Consider the following 16095-nt stretch of genomic DNA (forward strand, 5'->3'; position numbering starts at 1 on the left):
TGTTCAAAATGGGATTCCTGGATAAAGACGTTTGTTCTCATTGTTCCCTCAATACGAGAGATGACTACTTTCATGCCATCTGGCTCTGCCCACCTATACAAAAATCCTGGACCACCAAGAAGCTAATTACCCTTTTGTGTCACAGTTTCCCCATCTATATGTCTCCTCAGTGACCTCTCCTCAGTTGACCCAACACCCAAACACCTCCAACCCATTTTGATCGCCTTAAAAATCGCCAAGAAAAACAGAGACAATCTCACCACATACCAATGGTTACACTTATAAATAGGATACATCTCAACGGAAAGACTTTTGGCAATATCCAAAAACGAGGTTGATTAATTTAATGAAATATGGGCTACTTTTATCAATGACATAACATTGACATCCATCAACACCTGAGTCTTCAAATGTCTTGGCGATGTTGTGGTGTTCTGGGGCATGTGGAGGTCCTTCGGGTCTCACCAGGGTCGCACTTAGTGGTGTGGCCATGCGGGGGTCCGGGCCCCTCTGGGTTTAGGGGTCACGTCTGCTCTTGTCTCTGGGTTGAGGAAGTGGGTCTGTGCCCTTAGGGGGTGCCTGCAGCTGGTGTCCATGTGTTGGCTCACAGTTGCGGGTTTGGGGCTTGGGGGTGCAGATTGCGGGATGGGTCGTTTTCCCTGTGTAGCGGGGTGGCCCGTAGTTCCAGGGCTGGTTGGATGTTCCGTCTGGTCCCGGGACCTGGGGGGGGACCTGTGCCTGGCCGGGTGTGCTCGGTGCGGAATCCCATTGTTGTTCCTAGCTGTCCGGGTATCTGTTCTCTGGCACTCTTGGTGGGCGGGGCACTTGTCGCTGGGGGGCCAGCTGTGCAAGGGGGGCTGTAACCTGCTCTGTGGTCAACATGTGGACGGTCAGGCCCCTGGCGTCCACTTGCGTGCGCTTCGGGGTGCAGGGTCTCCTCAAGCTCACTGGGACTGGTTTCTGCTTCTTAGGCCGTGGGTGTTGCTCCACGGACTCACAGCTTCTCTGAGAGCTGGGAGGTCTTCTGCGGCTATAGGGCATGGTGCTTTCCTGTGGTTGTGGAGTGTCAGCTGCGGGACTTAGGGGTGGCTGTGGGGCCTTTTCCGCAGCTTGGAGGCGCTACGATATAATTCCGACCTCACACCAGAACATATTGGGACCAGAATTAAACAGTCTCGAGCACTGACCGGTGGACACACACACACACACACACACACACACACACACACACACACACACACACACACACACACACACACACACACACACACACACACACACACACACACACAGACTCATCACAGGCACACACACACCACCAGCACCCTCTATTGCTCTCTCCTTTTCTCCCTCATTTACTTTTCTCCCTCATAGCTATCAAAGGAAGAGGCCACATACCGAATTTCTGTTCCAATATTTCTTGACTTAATTAACTCTGTTTTGTCGATACAAGTGTCGTCTGATACATTTCTGTTTTTATATGTTTGACGTTTTTACATGTACATGTTTTGGACATGTTTTAGGTTTATTTGTCTCACCTGTGGTGATTCCCCTCTCTTGGAGTAGTAATGATGATTGGTGGTTTATAGACCAAAACATGGTGTGATCATTCTCCAAAGAGGGGGATTGGTGGGCCTTCAGTGTACAGTAGGAGAAACTTGGAGAGGGTAGCTGGAACATGACAAAGCCCAGGCAGATCCATGATTGGGGCATGGCTGACCCATGCAAGGACCGTGACGGGCTCGTGCTCAGACACTGGCTGTGATGATATCCCCCTCGATGACATAATTCTGTGTCGGCACCTGGGAACGCCCCCAGGCTGCATTTGTGGAAAAGCAGTTGCAATGCTTTATCGGTCCATCAGGGGGAGCAGTGGTTCGAAACGTAAAGCAACTCGCGTGTACGGGATAATCTTGCGTTTATTTAATGAAAAATGCACATTTTTTAAAATGGAACATACATTCTATACATCTAATACAATCAATATACAGTGGGGCAAAAAAGTATTTAGTCAGCCACCAATTGTGCAAGTTCTCCCACTTAAAAAGATGAGAGAGGCCTGTCATTTTCATCATAGGTACACTTCGACTATGAGAGATAGAATGGGGGGAAAGAATCCAACAAATCATATTGTAGGATTTTTAATTAATTAATTGGTAAATTCCTCTGTAAAATAAGTATTTGGTCACCTACAAACAAGCAAGATTTCTGGCTTTCACAGACCTGTAACTTTTTCTTTAAGAGGCTCCGTTGTCCTCCACTCGTTACCTGTATTAATGGCACCTGTTTGAACTCGTTATCAGTATAAAAGACACCTGTCCACAACCTCAAACAGTCACACTCCAAACTCCACTATGGCCAAGACCAAAGAGCTGTCAAAGGACACCAGAAACAAAATTGTAGACCTGCACCAGGCTGGGAAGACTGTATCTGCAATAAGTAAGCAGCTTGTTGTGAATAAATCAACTGTGGGAGCAATTATTAGAAAATGGAAGACATACAAGACCACTGATAATCTCCCTCGATCTGGGGCTCCACGCAAGATCTCACCCCGTGGGGTCAAAATGATCACAAGAACGGTGAGCAAACATCCCAGAACCACACAGGGGGACCTAGTGAATGACCTGCAGAGAGCTGGGACCAAAGTAACAAAGGCTACCATCAGTAACACACTACGCCGCCAGGGACTCAAATCCTGCAGTGCCAGACGTGTCCCCCTGCTTAAGCCAGTACATGTCCAGGCCCGTCTGAAGTTTGCTAGAGAGCATTTGGATGATCCAGAAGAGGATTGGGAGAATGTCATATGGTCAGATGAAACCAAAATAGAACTTTTTGGTAAAAACTCAACTTGTCGTGTTTGGAGGAGAAAGAAAGCTGAGTTACATCCAAAGAACACCATACCTACTGTGAAGCATGGGGGTGGAAACATCATGCTTTGGGACTGTTTTCTGCAAAGGGACCAGGACGACTGATCCGTGTAAAGGAAAGAATGAATGAGGCCATGTATCGTGAGATTTTGAGTGAAAACCTCCTTCCATCAGCAAGGGCATTGAAGATGAAACGTGGCTGGGTCTTTCAGCATGACAATGATCCCAAACACACCGCCCGGGCAACGAAGGAGTGGCTTCGTAAAAAGCATTTCAAGATCCTGGAGTGGCCTAGCCAGTCTCCAGATCTCAACCCCAGAGAAAATCTTTGGAGGGAGTTGAAAGCCGTGTTGCCCAGCGACAGCCCCAAAAAATCACTGCTCTAGAGGAGATCTGCATGGAGGAATGGGCCAAAATACCAGCACCAGTGTGTGAAAACCTTGTGGAGACTTACAGGAAACGTTTGACCTCTGTCATTGCAAACAAAGGGTATATAACAAAGTATTGAGATGAACTTTTGTTATTGACAAAATACTTATTTTCCACCATAATTTGCAAATAAATTCTTTAAAAATCAGACTGTGATTTTCTGGATTTTTTTTTTCTCATTGTCTCTCATAGTTGAGGTATACCTATGATGAAAATAACAGGCCTCTCTCATCTTTTTAAGTGGGAGAACTTGCACAATTGGTGGCTGAATAAATACTTTTTTGCCCCACTGTATACATCTCTGATTTTAAAGAACGAATGATTTGAAAGAATGAATGGATCAGTGTTTTTTTCTGTAGATGTATTTAATTGAATAAAACGAATGAAAACACTGCGTAACAGTGTGTAACAGGTGTTTTAATTGACATAAAATACATGTTAAATATCGCAACAAATATAATCACAACACTTAATGGATTGCAAAACTTGCCATATCGTACGTTTTCGTACTGCTTTTTCATCGTTCTAAAGACTTTTTGGAGGAACCGTCCATTTTGAGAAACTTATTTAGCTCCTGCTCCAGGACAGAGACCGAACATTCACATTTACATTTACATTTTGTCATTTATCAGACGCTTTTATCCAAAGCGACTTACAATTGTTCAAACACCGACGGACGCAGCCATCAGGAGCAATTAGGGGTTAAGTGTCTTGCTCAAGGACACTACAGCATGCTAGCAGGAGGAGCCTGGGATCGAACCAGCAACCTTTAGATCACTAGACCACCAGCTCTACCTCCTGAGCTACCATCCCCATTCAGTGATGGAAGTGCTGGTGATGGGACAAATAATTAAATAAAAATATCATTTTTATTGTCGATGTATTTATTTTATTTTACAAAGTTATTTGAATGAAACAGAAAACTGCTGAGCGAGCGAGCCCGTGCTTTATGGAAGTGGGAACAAAGTTTCAAATGATATCTTGTAGATCTAATATGAGTGAAGATTCAGCAGCTGGATTGATTATTTCTCTCCTCAAATTTGTTCAGAAACCAATTTTAGTGGATTGGTAAGAAGGTGAAACCAGTGATAGAGTAAACACAACACGTAACTCGTCCTGAAACACAGCTGAAAGACACATATACACTACTCACAAAAAGTGAGGGATATTCGGCTTTCGGATGAAATTTCAGGATGAACCTAAAATGCACTATAACCTTTACAGGTGAACTTAATTTGACCTTCTCTAAACTTTTGAATGCACATCCAACTGTTCAAAGTTTCAGTACTTTTTGCACAACTTGCTGTTCTCTAACAAGGAGCTGAATGGCAAAATTCACAACAGGTGTGTGATCCATGAATCGACCAATACATTTCCTGGTTCAATTAGAATTGGTATTTAAACAGTCCTCTTCATCATGCTGTTCACATTTTGACATCATGAGACCTAGACGACACCTAACAATTGATCAACAGTACCTCGCCATTGCGAGGCTTCAAACAGGATGTTCTCAGAGGGAAGTGGCCACTGAGCTTAGAGTGTCACAGAGTGTCATCAGCAGGTTGCAACAGAGATACAGAGAGACTGGAAGAGTCACAGAAAGGCATAGAAGTGGACGTCCTTTGGCCACATCCCACACTGATGAGCGCTTCATTGTGAACAGTGCCCTGCGGAACTGCATGATGAATGCCACTCAACTCCAGGCACATTTAAGGGAGGTGAGAGGCACCCAAGTGTCACGTCAGATCTTTCCAAACCGTTTACATCAGCCTGGTCTGCGTTCTAGACGACCTGCAAGGGTACCTGACCACACCACCAGGCATAGGCATCATTGTCTTGCATGGGCCAGGGAGCATTTACGCTGGAAGAGGGACCATATGAAAGTTGTTCTCTGATGAAAGTCGATTCACGTTGAGCAGAAATGATGGCCGCCAAATATGTTGGAAACGTCAAGGAGAGCGCTATGTATCAGCCACTGTTGTCACCAGACGAGCCCTTGGTGGTGGTGTTACAGTGTGGGCAGGTGTGTCTAGTCAATAGAGAACAGCCCAACACTTTGTGAATGGTACAGTGACAAGCCCATACTACCTGAATAACATCATTAATCCAGTCATTGTGCCCCTGCATGAACAACACAGGCCTAATTTCATCCTCATGGATGACAATGCTCCAGCTCATCGAGGTCGCATCCTTAGGGAACGGCTGCTGGAGACTGGGGTACCTCAAATGGAGGGGCCTGCACTTTCTCCAGACCTGAATCCCATAGAAAACCTATGGGATCAGCTGAGTCGCCGTGTAGAGGCTCGTAACTCTGTACCCCAGAACCTTAATGCTCAAGGGCACATGACAAGTTATTGAGACATTGACATTTTTTGTTGTGGTATACCCACCACTTTTGTTGGCTTTTGTTTCAATAAATTGTTTGAGATGAGGAAATTACCATTGCATGCTTCTACTTAAATGCCCTACTTTCATGATATAATATCACTGTAGCGTGAACTTTTTACATTTTCCATAAATTTCACCCGAAAGCCAAATATCCCTAACTTTTTGTGAATAGTGTATATACATTTGATTTTGGAGTTACACTGTTCTGTCAACTTCTGCTTGCTGTTTCTTCTGACCCCTGGACCACACTAGAAGCGACACGTCAGCAACACAAAATTTTTGCGTCATTTAACAATTCTCCAATTTGTTCCAGATCCGTCTTCACTCGGTCTACAACATGTTGGCGTAATCAGCATTCTCAAGACTTTAAACTCCAAATTGTGAAATTTCTCATTTCACAATTTCCTTTTCCGTTTATTTTCAGCACCATGTTCAAGTATCTGCTGTAGTGTCCAAGTGCCTCTCTCTCTCTCCGGATTCTTCGCACTGCTGCTTTTCTTTTTAGCAGGGAGTTTATCTCTCTTGTGAGAACCTCTGTCTGATTGTCCAGGACTAATTTTGACATTTTATAGAGATACCGGGGTTTATGAGTTTCACATGTTTTATTGTCGAATATATGATTGGACTCAAACTGTGCTTTGTGGTACTGTGAGGCCACATGCGAGCCGGCATTTAAAACAGGGGTCTACACACTTAAATTGGTGTGAATGTGGCAAGGGGTAACATTTTGGCACAAAAGTGGGTAAATGGTTGTGTGTGTGTTCTTCTGCCATAAACGTGTGCTTTCCGGCTGACAACATGAGGAGAAATTAATACCGCATATAATGGCTTAAATAAAAAAACATGGATTGATATAAAAGTTGTTTTTTCTATTTAGGGTCTAGCCAGAAACAGATGGAGGATTTGGATGTGCTGCTCGTGCATGGCACGGTTGGTCCCGTGATTGCACCCCAGTTGCTGCTGCTAGTACTTGTAGATATTATTATATATAATAACAATGTTAATAAGATAAGATAATTTATCTTATAAGATAATTTAGTTGAATTTATTTTATTCTTTGTACATCACCATAGCAACTATTAGCAAATTATTATTATTAGTCGTTTTTTATTTGATGAACGTGAGCGCTGATAGATGAAAATTAACTAAATGGGTTTTTATTTATATTAAAAAAGAAAAGGCAAAACGATAGATTGCCAAGTAATGTTATCGGTGAACGCCCAAACACCTTGTAACACCGGTAACCACGGCAACCCTACCCTTGCGACACCACATGAAACCGCCGTGACGCAATCATTGTTTGGTTATCATCATTGACTATCTTCCTTCCTATATTCACGGGGTTCAAGAGAAACAAAACTTTTGACTTGGTTCACTCATCACTTCAGCTTTGTGTTGCAGGCTCGAGGGAGAGGGAGGGACGATTGTTATGCTAATGTTGGCCCCATTAGACAATAGCAGAGTCCACTGTAAATTGTTGAATGTGCCAGAGTCGTGAAATGTGCTAGAGAATCGGTTAAGGAAAAAAAATTGCCATCGATATTGTGTTGATATTGGCGGCTAACTTCAAAATTTGTACAAATTAGACTGACTCCACAGTAGATCGTTTTCTATTTTTGGCACAGCTTAGAATAAATGTCAAAATACCTCACCCACAGCAATTTTTACTTCATCACACAAAAAATATATAAATTTTTGTGACCCGCCACATCCCAAAGCAAAGCATTTTCGGAGCGCTGTACTGTTGGTTGTATGTGGAAAAACATTGTAAACTCCATTCTTGGTCCAAAATTAGATTTTAGCAGATTTATGTTCCTCAAGTTGATCAAGTTGTTATAAAAATCACTGACATTTAAATTCATTCATGCTTGCAATTATAATTATACTACTACTTTTCATCACCAGGGGAACTTGTGCACTCTCTCTACAAACAGCCAGCGTGAGCAGTCACAGTGAAAGATGTGCACTCCGCTCAATTTGTCATTTGCCAGTTGATGGGAAAATTGTTTTATTGAAGTTGTTTTAAATTAAATTTCTTACAAAAATCACGAGTTAGTCTAAAGTCCTGGATTGTAGAAATTCACTTTTTTTTTGCCTACCCCCAATGTTACTATACCTAGGGTTAGGCCTACCCCTGGGGGTTCGCGTATGACAGTTTGGGAAGAGCTGGCATAGACAAACACCGTTGCATCGCGTCATATGTTGTCGTCACTGTAATTTCTCAAGAACTTCCTGGTGCCGATTCCAGCTCCACCGCTAATGGAAACACAAACTGTAACCGTGCACAAGTTGGCTAGTCAGCGTGACTCAGCAAGGAGCATGTTGATTAGAGTGAGTTAACATACTTTAAAACCTGAAGCCTGAAATTTAGATGTGGAAATTTCCAGATGACTTCTTATTGTAGTTTTGTGAGGTTTTCCTACCAGTAGTCTGTCAGCGGATGCCGTGAGCCTGCTGTAGTAGTGGACTCTGCTGTTAAGGATGGCAGCCTCAGCAGAAACCCTCCCCTGAGGATCATCTTCAACTATGTTCTTTGGCTCCACGTGGAAAGGCCTAAGAACATAAGGGAATCATCATGGAATTGTTTTTGCATGAGCTGTAATTGTGTACAAATGCAAAAAAATGGGTAGAGTTACAAAGAATTACATTATGTCACTTAGCAGACACTTTTGTCCAAAGAGACTTACAATAAGTACATTTGTCACACTATAAAACCAAATGTATGTCAGAGTCACAGTCAGCTTAACATCCTCAGCATTTATTTTGTAATGAAAGTATTAAAGTATTAGACAGTAAACAGAAAAAAGATGCTCATGGGGTAGACAGGTCATTCCAAGTAGGGTCTGAGTGTAGTCTCAAGAGATGGGTCTTTAGTCTATGATGGTAAATGGACAGCGATTCAGCCAGACACACAGGGGGAGCTACTTCCACCAATTGGGTTGCCAGGGATGAAAAGAGTTGCGCCTGAGATGAACGACCCTTGAGACCACGTAGCAGCGAAGCTGGTTTCTTGAGGCTTGACTCTGGCAGACTTCAGGGCAGTAGAAACAGAGCCTGAGAAGAGGGAGGAGTTGATGACTATAGTGAGGAAGGGCAAGATCAGCGGTTAGATGGTTTGGAGAAGAGGTGAGGGGATTGGATCCAGGAGGCAGGTGGTGGGTCAGTTGGATCGGACGAGCTTCAAGACAGCTTCTGAGAGAGGATTGAAGGACGCAAGCCCGAGGGAGGAGATGACGAGTTGGGTTTGAGATGAGCAGTGGTGTTGTTAGAGGCATGGTGCACGAAGGAGCAACTGAAATCCTCCACCTTCTGGACAAAGTAGGTGGCAAAGTCATAAGTTGAAAGGGAAGAGTGTGGGGAAGTAGAGGGAGGGTTTACTCTTAATATATTCTATTTACTAATTAAATTGCATTTAAGGAGTTTAGTTTAGTTAGTTTGTTAATTGGTAAGTTATTGTGCCAGTTAGTATTGACCAGTTAGTTGCTTATTGTACACAATCTCTGGGTGTGTTGCAATGTCATTTCACTACATATACTGTATGTATGCTTGTATGTTACGTATGTGACAAATAAACATTTTGAATCTTGAATCTTGAGGAGGGGGGTCAAGGTGGAAAAGATTTTACTGGGATTGAAGGCAGATGAGTAGATTTCCAAGATGTAGAAGGTGGTCTTCGCTGTGGAAATCGCTGAGGTGAAGTGAGGAGGAGATGGTAGGCAGCTACTCTCAGCTCCCCAGAGCTTCGTTTTATGGTCTCACAGTGAATCGGACAGCCAGGGTACAGGTGGAGACGTTTGAGGCAGTCCATTGGGGAGTGGACAGAGAGAGTGTAGAGCGTAAGAGAGAATCGTAAGAAGCCTTCATGGGAGGATGAGATGGGAAGTGAGAAGGAGACAAATGGTGGTCAGATACTGGGAGAGGGGTGAGTGTAAGGTTGGAAGTGGAGCAAGAAAGCCTTTGATGCTCTATTCCTGGTGCAACTTGTAAAGTGTAAATTGTAAATGGTCATGACTATGTTTTTATGAACAAATACATTGTGGCTTCAAAGACAAAAACCAAACGAATTATACAAGTTTATAATAGGCATTGATTCATTTAATATTGCCTCTAATATTATAATAATAATTTTGTTTTTGTGATTTATATTTTATTTTAATTTTCAGACAACAATGTTTAAGATTTAATTTTAAAAATGCTTAACAAATGAGGAATATATATAAAATTAAAGCTCCAATCAGCGATGACTGGGTCCTTGAAGTGCAAGTGTTGGTGGGACACGAAATATCGGCTAGGAGGAGAACGCGAAAGTGCTGAGCATGAAAATTACCAGGTCTCTTATAGACACTCTCCAACTTTGAAGTTGTTCTGATAAATCGCCTAGGAGGAAATTGCGAAAGCGTAATGTATGCAAATGACCTAAAAGTGACTAAAAATACACATTAAATCCAATATGGCCGACTTCCTGTTGGGTTTCGGTAATAGGCAGCAATATAATGTTTTTTTAAGTCCAGTGATGGTGGTAAAAAATGAATAGGTTTGATTTTTATTTTATTTTTTAAAGGGCATGGTCGGCCATTTTGCAACATTTCTTAAGACACAAAAAGGCTGAAGAACAAGAACAAGAAGAATAAACAGAGCAATAACAATAGGATCCTCATCCTAAATTCTGTAGATGAGGACCCTAATAAACAGAGCAATCACAACAGCATCCTCATCCTACATTCTGTAGATGAGGACCCTAACAAGAAGAAGAAAAATTAACAGAGCAATAACAATTGGTTCCTCGTCCTACATTCTGTCGATGAGGACCCTAGTAAAATATACATCTATTGATGCACCTAGACACGTCATCAGTGATGGAACCTGGGGTCATTGGGTGTTTCGGGTCGTTCAACATCATACACCCTTACCCAGGCGACCCAGCCGGGATTGATCAAGTGCCGACTTGTGTCTATGTAGCATGTGCCCACGGATCACCCCTCTTGATCCACAGCCATCTAGAGGCCTTCTCAGCTGCCTCTGTTGTAGTTTTGATGGCCTTTCTCTGCCGTGCCCCTGTGATGCCAAGCAGGCTGTATGCTTTGCAGAGAGATTGTGCTGCGAGGCCTCTACAGCCTACCTAGATTGGCACACACTGGTCACGCCACCCCCGTCTGCGGCACTCCTCCACTAAGTCGGTGTACTTGGCACGCTTCCTCTCATGGGCCTCTTCCATACACTCCTCCCAGGGGACTGTCAGCTCCAGAAGAACAACCTGCTTTGTTGAATCTGAGAACAGAACTATGTCTGGTCTCAGGGTGGTTTCCTTGGTGTGCTCTGGGAATCTGAGCTGCTTCCCCAGATCGGCCTTCATCTGCCAGTCCGGCGCCGTACTAAGGAGTCCCACTGCTCCCCTTTGCTGGGGCTTAGGCTTCTCCCCTGCTCGGACAAACGCAATCGCCTGGCTTGCTGGTCGGAGAGGCTTGTCCTGGGTGATGCTGGTGAAGATGGCTTCTGCTGTCGCCTTCAGCACCTGGTCGTGGCGCCAAGTGGAGCGTCCTTCTCCCAGGGCTTTTGGGCCCACACATTCTGCAGGACAAGGACCCTAATAAACAGAGCAATAACAATGGGTTCCTTGTCCTACATTCTGCAGGCGAGGACCCTAACAAGAAGAAGAAGAATAAACAGAGCAATAACAATACCTTCCTCCTCCTACATTCTGAAGACGAGGACTCTAATAAACAGAACAATAACAATAGGTCCCTCGTCCTACGTTCTGTAGACGAGGACCCTAATAAACAGAGCAATTAACAATAGCTTCCTCGTCCTACATTCTGTAGACGAGGACCCTAACAAGAAGAAGAAGAATTAACAGAGCAATAAGAATAGGTTCCTTGTCTTACATTTTGTGGACAAGGTCCTTAATAAACAGAGCAATAACAATAGGTTCCTCGTCCTATATTCTGGAGACAAGGACCCTAATAAACAAAGCAACAACAATAGGTTCCTTGTCCTAAATTGTGTAGACAAGTACCCTCATAAACTGAACAATGACAATAGGTCCCTCGCCCTACATTCTGTAGATGAGGCCCTAATAAACAGAGCAATAACAATAGGTTCCTCGTTCTACATTCTGTAGACGAGGATCCTAACTAGAAGAAGAATAACAATAAACAGAGCAATAACAATAGGTTCCTCATCCTACATTCTGTAGACGAGGACCCTAATAAACAGAGCAATACCAATAGGGTCCTCATCCTACATTCTGAAGACGAGGACTCTAATAAACAGAACAATAACAATAGGTCACTCGTCCTACATTCTGTAGACGAGCACCCTAATAAACAGAGCAATTAACAATAGCTTCCTCGTCCTACATTCTGTAGACGAGGACCCTAACAAGAAGAAGAAGAATAAACAGAGCAATAAGAATAGGTTCCTCGTCTTACATTCTGTAGACAAGGACCTTAATAAACAGAGCAATAACAATAGGTTCCTCGTCCTATATTCTGGAGACAAGGACCCTAATAAACAAACAATAACAATAGGTTCCTTGTCCTAAATTGAGTAGACAAGTTCCCTCATAAACTGAACAATGACAATAGGTCCCTCGCCCTACATTCTGTAGATGAGGACCCTAATAAACAGAGCAATAACAATAGGTTCCTCGTTCTACATTCTGTAGATGAGGACCCTAACAAGAAGAAGAAGAAGAACAAACAGAGCAGTAACAATAGGTTCCTCATCCTACATTCTGTAGACGAGGACCCTAATTAACAGAGCAATACCAATAGGTTCCTCGTCCTATATTCTGGAGACAAGGACCCTAATAAACAAACAATAACAATAGGTTCCTTGTCCTAAATTGTGTAGACAAGTACCCTCATAAACTGAACAATGACAATAGGTCCCTCATCCTACATTCTGAAGACGAGGACCCTAATAAACAGAGCAATTAACAATAGGTTCCTCGTCCTATATTCTGGAGACAAGGACCCTAATAAACAAAGCAACAACAATAGGTTCCTTGTCCTAAATTGTGTAGACAAGTACCCTCATAAACTGAACAATGACAATAGGTCCCTCGCCCTACATTCTGTAGATGAGGCCCTAATAAACAGAGCAATAACAATAGGTTCCTCGTTCTACATTCTGTAGACGAGGATCCTAACAAGAAGAAGAATAACAATAAACAGAGCAATAACAATAGGTTCCTCATCCTACATTCTGTAGACGAGGACCCTAATAAACAGAGCAATACCAATAGGGTCCTCATCCTACATTCTGAAGACGAGGACTCTAATAAACAGAACAATAACAATAGGTCACTCGTCCTACATTCTGTAGACGAGCACCCTAATAAACAGAGCAATTAACAATAGCTTCCTCGTCCTACATTCTGTAGACGAGGACCCTAACAAGAAGAAGAAGAATAAACAGAGCAATAAGAATAGGTTCCTCGTCTTACATTTAGTAGACAAGGACCTTAATAAACAGAGCAATAACAATAGGTTCCTCGTCCTATATTCTGGAGACAAGGACCCTAATAAACAAACAATAACAATAGGTTCCTTGTCCTAAATTGTGTAGACAAGTACCCTCATAAACTGAACAATGACAATAGGTCCCTCGCCCTACATTCTGTAGATGAGGGCCCTAATAAACAGAGCAATAACAATAGGTTCTTCGTTCTACATTCTGTAGATGAGGACCCTAACAAGAAGAAGAAGAACAACAAACAGAGCAGTAACAATAGGTTCCTCATCCTACATTCTGTAGACGAGGACCCTAATTAACAGAGCAATACCAATAGGGTCCTCATCCTACATTCTGAAGACGAGGACCCTAATAAACAGGGCAATAACGACAGGTTCCTCTTCCTAAAATCTGAAGACGAGGACCCTAATAAACAGAGCAATAACGACAGGTTCCTTGTTCTACATTCTGTAGACGAGGACCCTTATAAACAGGGCAATGACAATAGGTCCTCGTGCTACATTCTGTAGACGAGGACCCTAACAAGAAAAAGAAGAATAAACAGAGCAATAACAATAGGTTCCTCGTCCTATATTCTGGAGACAAGGACCCTAATAAACAAAGCAATAACAATACGTTCCTTGTCCTAAATTGTGTAGACAAGTACCCTAATAAACTGAACAATGACAATAGGCCCCTCGCCCTACATTCTGTAGATGAGGACCCTAATAAACAGAGCAATAACAATAGGTTCCTCGTTCTACATTCTGTAGACGAGGACCCTAACAAGAAGAAGAAGAATAAACAGAGTAATAACAATAGGTTCCTCATCCTACATTCTGTAGACGAGGACCCTAATAAACAGAGCAATACCAATAGCGTCCTCATCCTACATTCTGAAGACGAGGACTCTAATAAACAGAACAACAACAATAGGGCACTCGTCCTACATTCTGTAGACGAGGACCATAATAAACAGAGCAATGACAATAGGTTCCTCGTGCTACATTCTGTAGACGAGGACACTAACAAAAACAAAAAGAATAAACAGAGCAATTACAACAGGTTACTCGTTCTACATTCTGGAGACGAGGACACTAATAAACAGAGCAATAAGAATAGGTTCCTCGTCCCACATTCTGTAGGAGCAGGACCCTAATAAACAGAGAAATAACAATAGGGTCCTCCTCCTACATTCTGAAGACGAGGACCCTAATAAAAAGAGCAATAACAATAGGATCCTCGTCCTACATTCTGTAGATGAGGACCTTAATAAACAGAGCAATAACAATAGGTTCCTTGTCCTACATTCTGTAGACGAGGACCCTAATAAACAGAGCAATGACAATAGGTTCCTCGTGCTACATTCTGTAGACGAGGACCCTAACAAGAAGAACAAGACTAAACAGAGCAATAACAATAGGTTCCTCATCCTACATTCTGTAGACTAGGACCCTAATAAAAAGAGCAATAACAATAGGATCCTCGTCCTACATTCTGTAGATGAGGACCTTAATAAACAGAGCAATAACAATAGCTTCCTCATCACACATTCTGTAGGACGAGGACCCTAAATATGATTTTAAAAGATTGTGGTAGAAAAACTACTTTTACTTTTAGGATTACTTTAGGGTTGACTAGATCACTGCCAACTCAGTGCATGTCGTTGAGTTGCGTGCCGTGAATTAAGTGTGCAGTGGACGTAGCGGTCAGTTGCTAAAAGAGCCGGTCCTGACCTCCATGGCGGCGTACGCAAAATTCTATGTGCCTAATTCACCCTGAGGGTCCGTGTCAACGGAGAGGGTCCCTCTCACCAAGTTGATGTTGAGTCACTTTACTGAACACAATGAAATTATACGAATCAAAAAAACTTTTACTTAGATTGTCATCATTACTTCCCACATTACATGGAGGATTGGGGTGCTTTAGAACTAAACTTGCGTTATCTCCAATAGTTCACAACATAGTTATAATAATAATAATGGGGCGCAGACCCATGTCCGAGGACCACAGTTTCCGGGACGAAAAGGGGTGGAGGAGGTCTGTTAGGTACCGCGGGGCAAGGGCATGGAGGGATTTGTAAGTTATTAGTAGGGTTTTGTAGGAAATATGGGTTTTGACAGGGAGCCAGTGGAGATGGATGAGGGTGGGGGTGATGTGCTGCCAGGGCTTGGTGCAGGTGAGAACTTTAGCAGCAGAGTTTTGAACATACTGGAGCCTGTCCAGGACTTTGCTTGGAACCCCGGACAGGACACTACTGCAGTAGTCCAGACAGGAGGTGATGAAAGTGTGGATTTGTGTTTTTGCCACAGACTCAGACAGTGATGGGCAGAGTCTAGAGATGTTCTTGAGGTGGAAGAAGGCAGATTTGGTCATGGATTTGATGTGTGAGTGAAATGAAGGGGTTGAATCGAAGATGACACCTAGGTTGCATACTTCGGGGGATGGGAAGATAGAGTAGCCATCAACAACCAGGAGCAGATCTCCAACCTTCCTGAGCAGTGTCTTGGGAGCCACAACCATGAGTTCGGATTTGTTATTGTTGAGTTTGAGCAAGTTTGATGACATCCAGACTTTGATGTCATGGAGGCAGTTGAGAAGAGATTGAGGGGGGAGCCAGGTGGATGGCTTTGTGCTGAGGTATAACTGGGTGTCATCGGTGTAGGTGTGGAAGCATGGACCGTGGTGGCGTATGATCTGACCAAGCATGTAGATGGTGAAGAGGAGGGGCCCAAGCACGGAGCCCTGAGGCAGGCCTTGGTCAACTGGGCCAGGGGAGGAGCAGGAGTCCCCAATAGTGATAAACTGCTTCCTGTTGGTGAGAGGATTCGAACCAAGAGAGTGCTGTACCGGAGTTGCCAAGGTAGACGGATAGACAGTTGAGGAGGATAGTGTGGGAGACTGTGTCAAAGGCAGCTTAGAGGTCAAGGAGGATAATGATTTTGATGTAGCCTGC

At 43.3% G+C, this 16095-nt stretch overlaps 1 protein-coding gene across 3 annotated transcripts in view; it reads right to left on the reverse strand.

Annotated features, from left to right (window-relative positions):
• slc38a9 (solute carrier family 38 member 9) overlaps positions 1-16095 on the reverse strand; it is a 95123-nt gene that overhangs the window by 32913 nt on the left and 46115 nt on the right. For all 3 annotated transcript variants that reach the window (XM_080017324.1, XM_080017325.1, XM_080017326.1), the window contains exon 3: positions 8108-8237. In XM_080017324.1, coding sequence (XP_079873450.1) covers positions 8108-8237 — 130 coding nt within the window. The remainder of the gene's footprint in view (positions 1-8107; positions 8238-16095) is intronic.

The sequence above is a fragment of the Zeus faber genome, assembly GCF_960531495.2.
Source record: "Zeus faber genome assembly, chromosome: 17".
Lineage (NCBI taxonomy): Eukaryota > Metazoa > Chordata > Actinopteri > Zeiformes > Zeidae > Zeus > Zeus faber.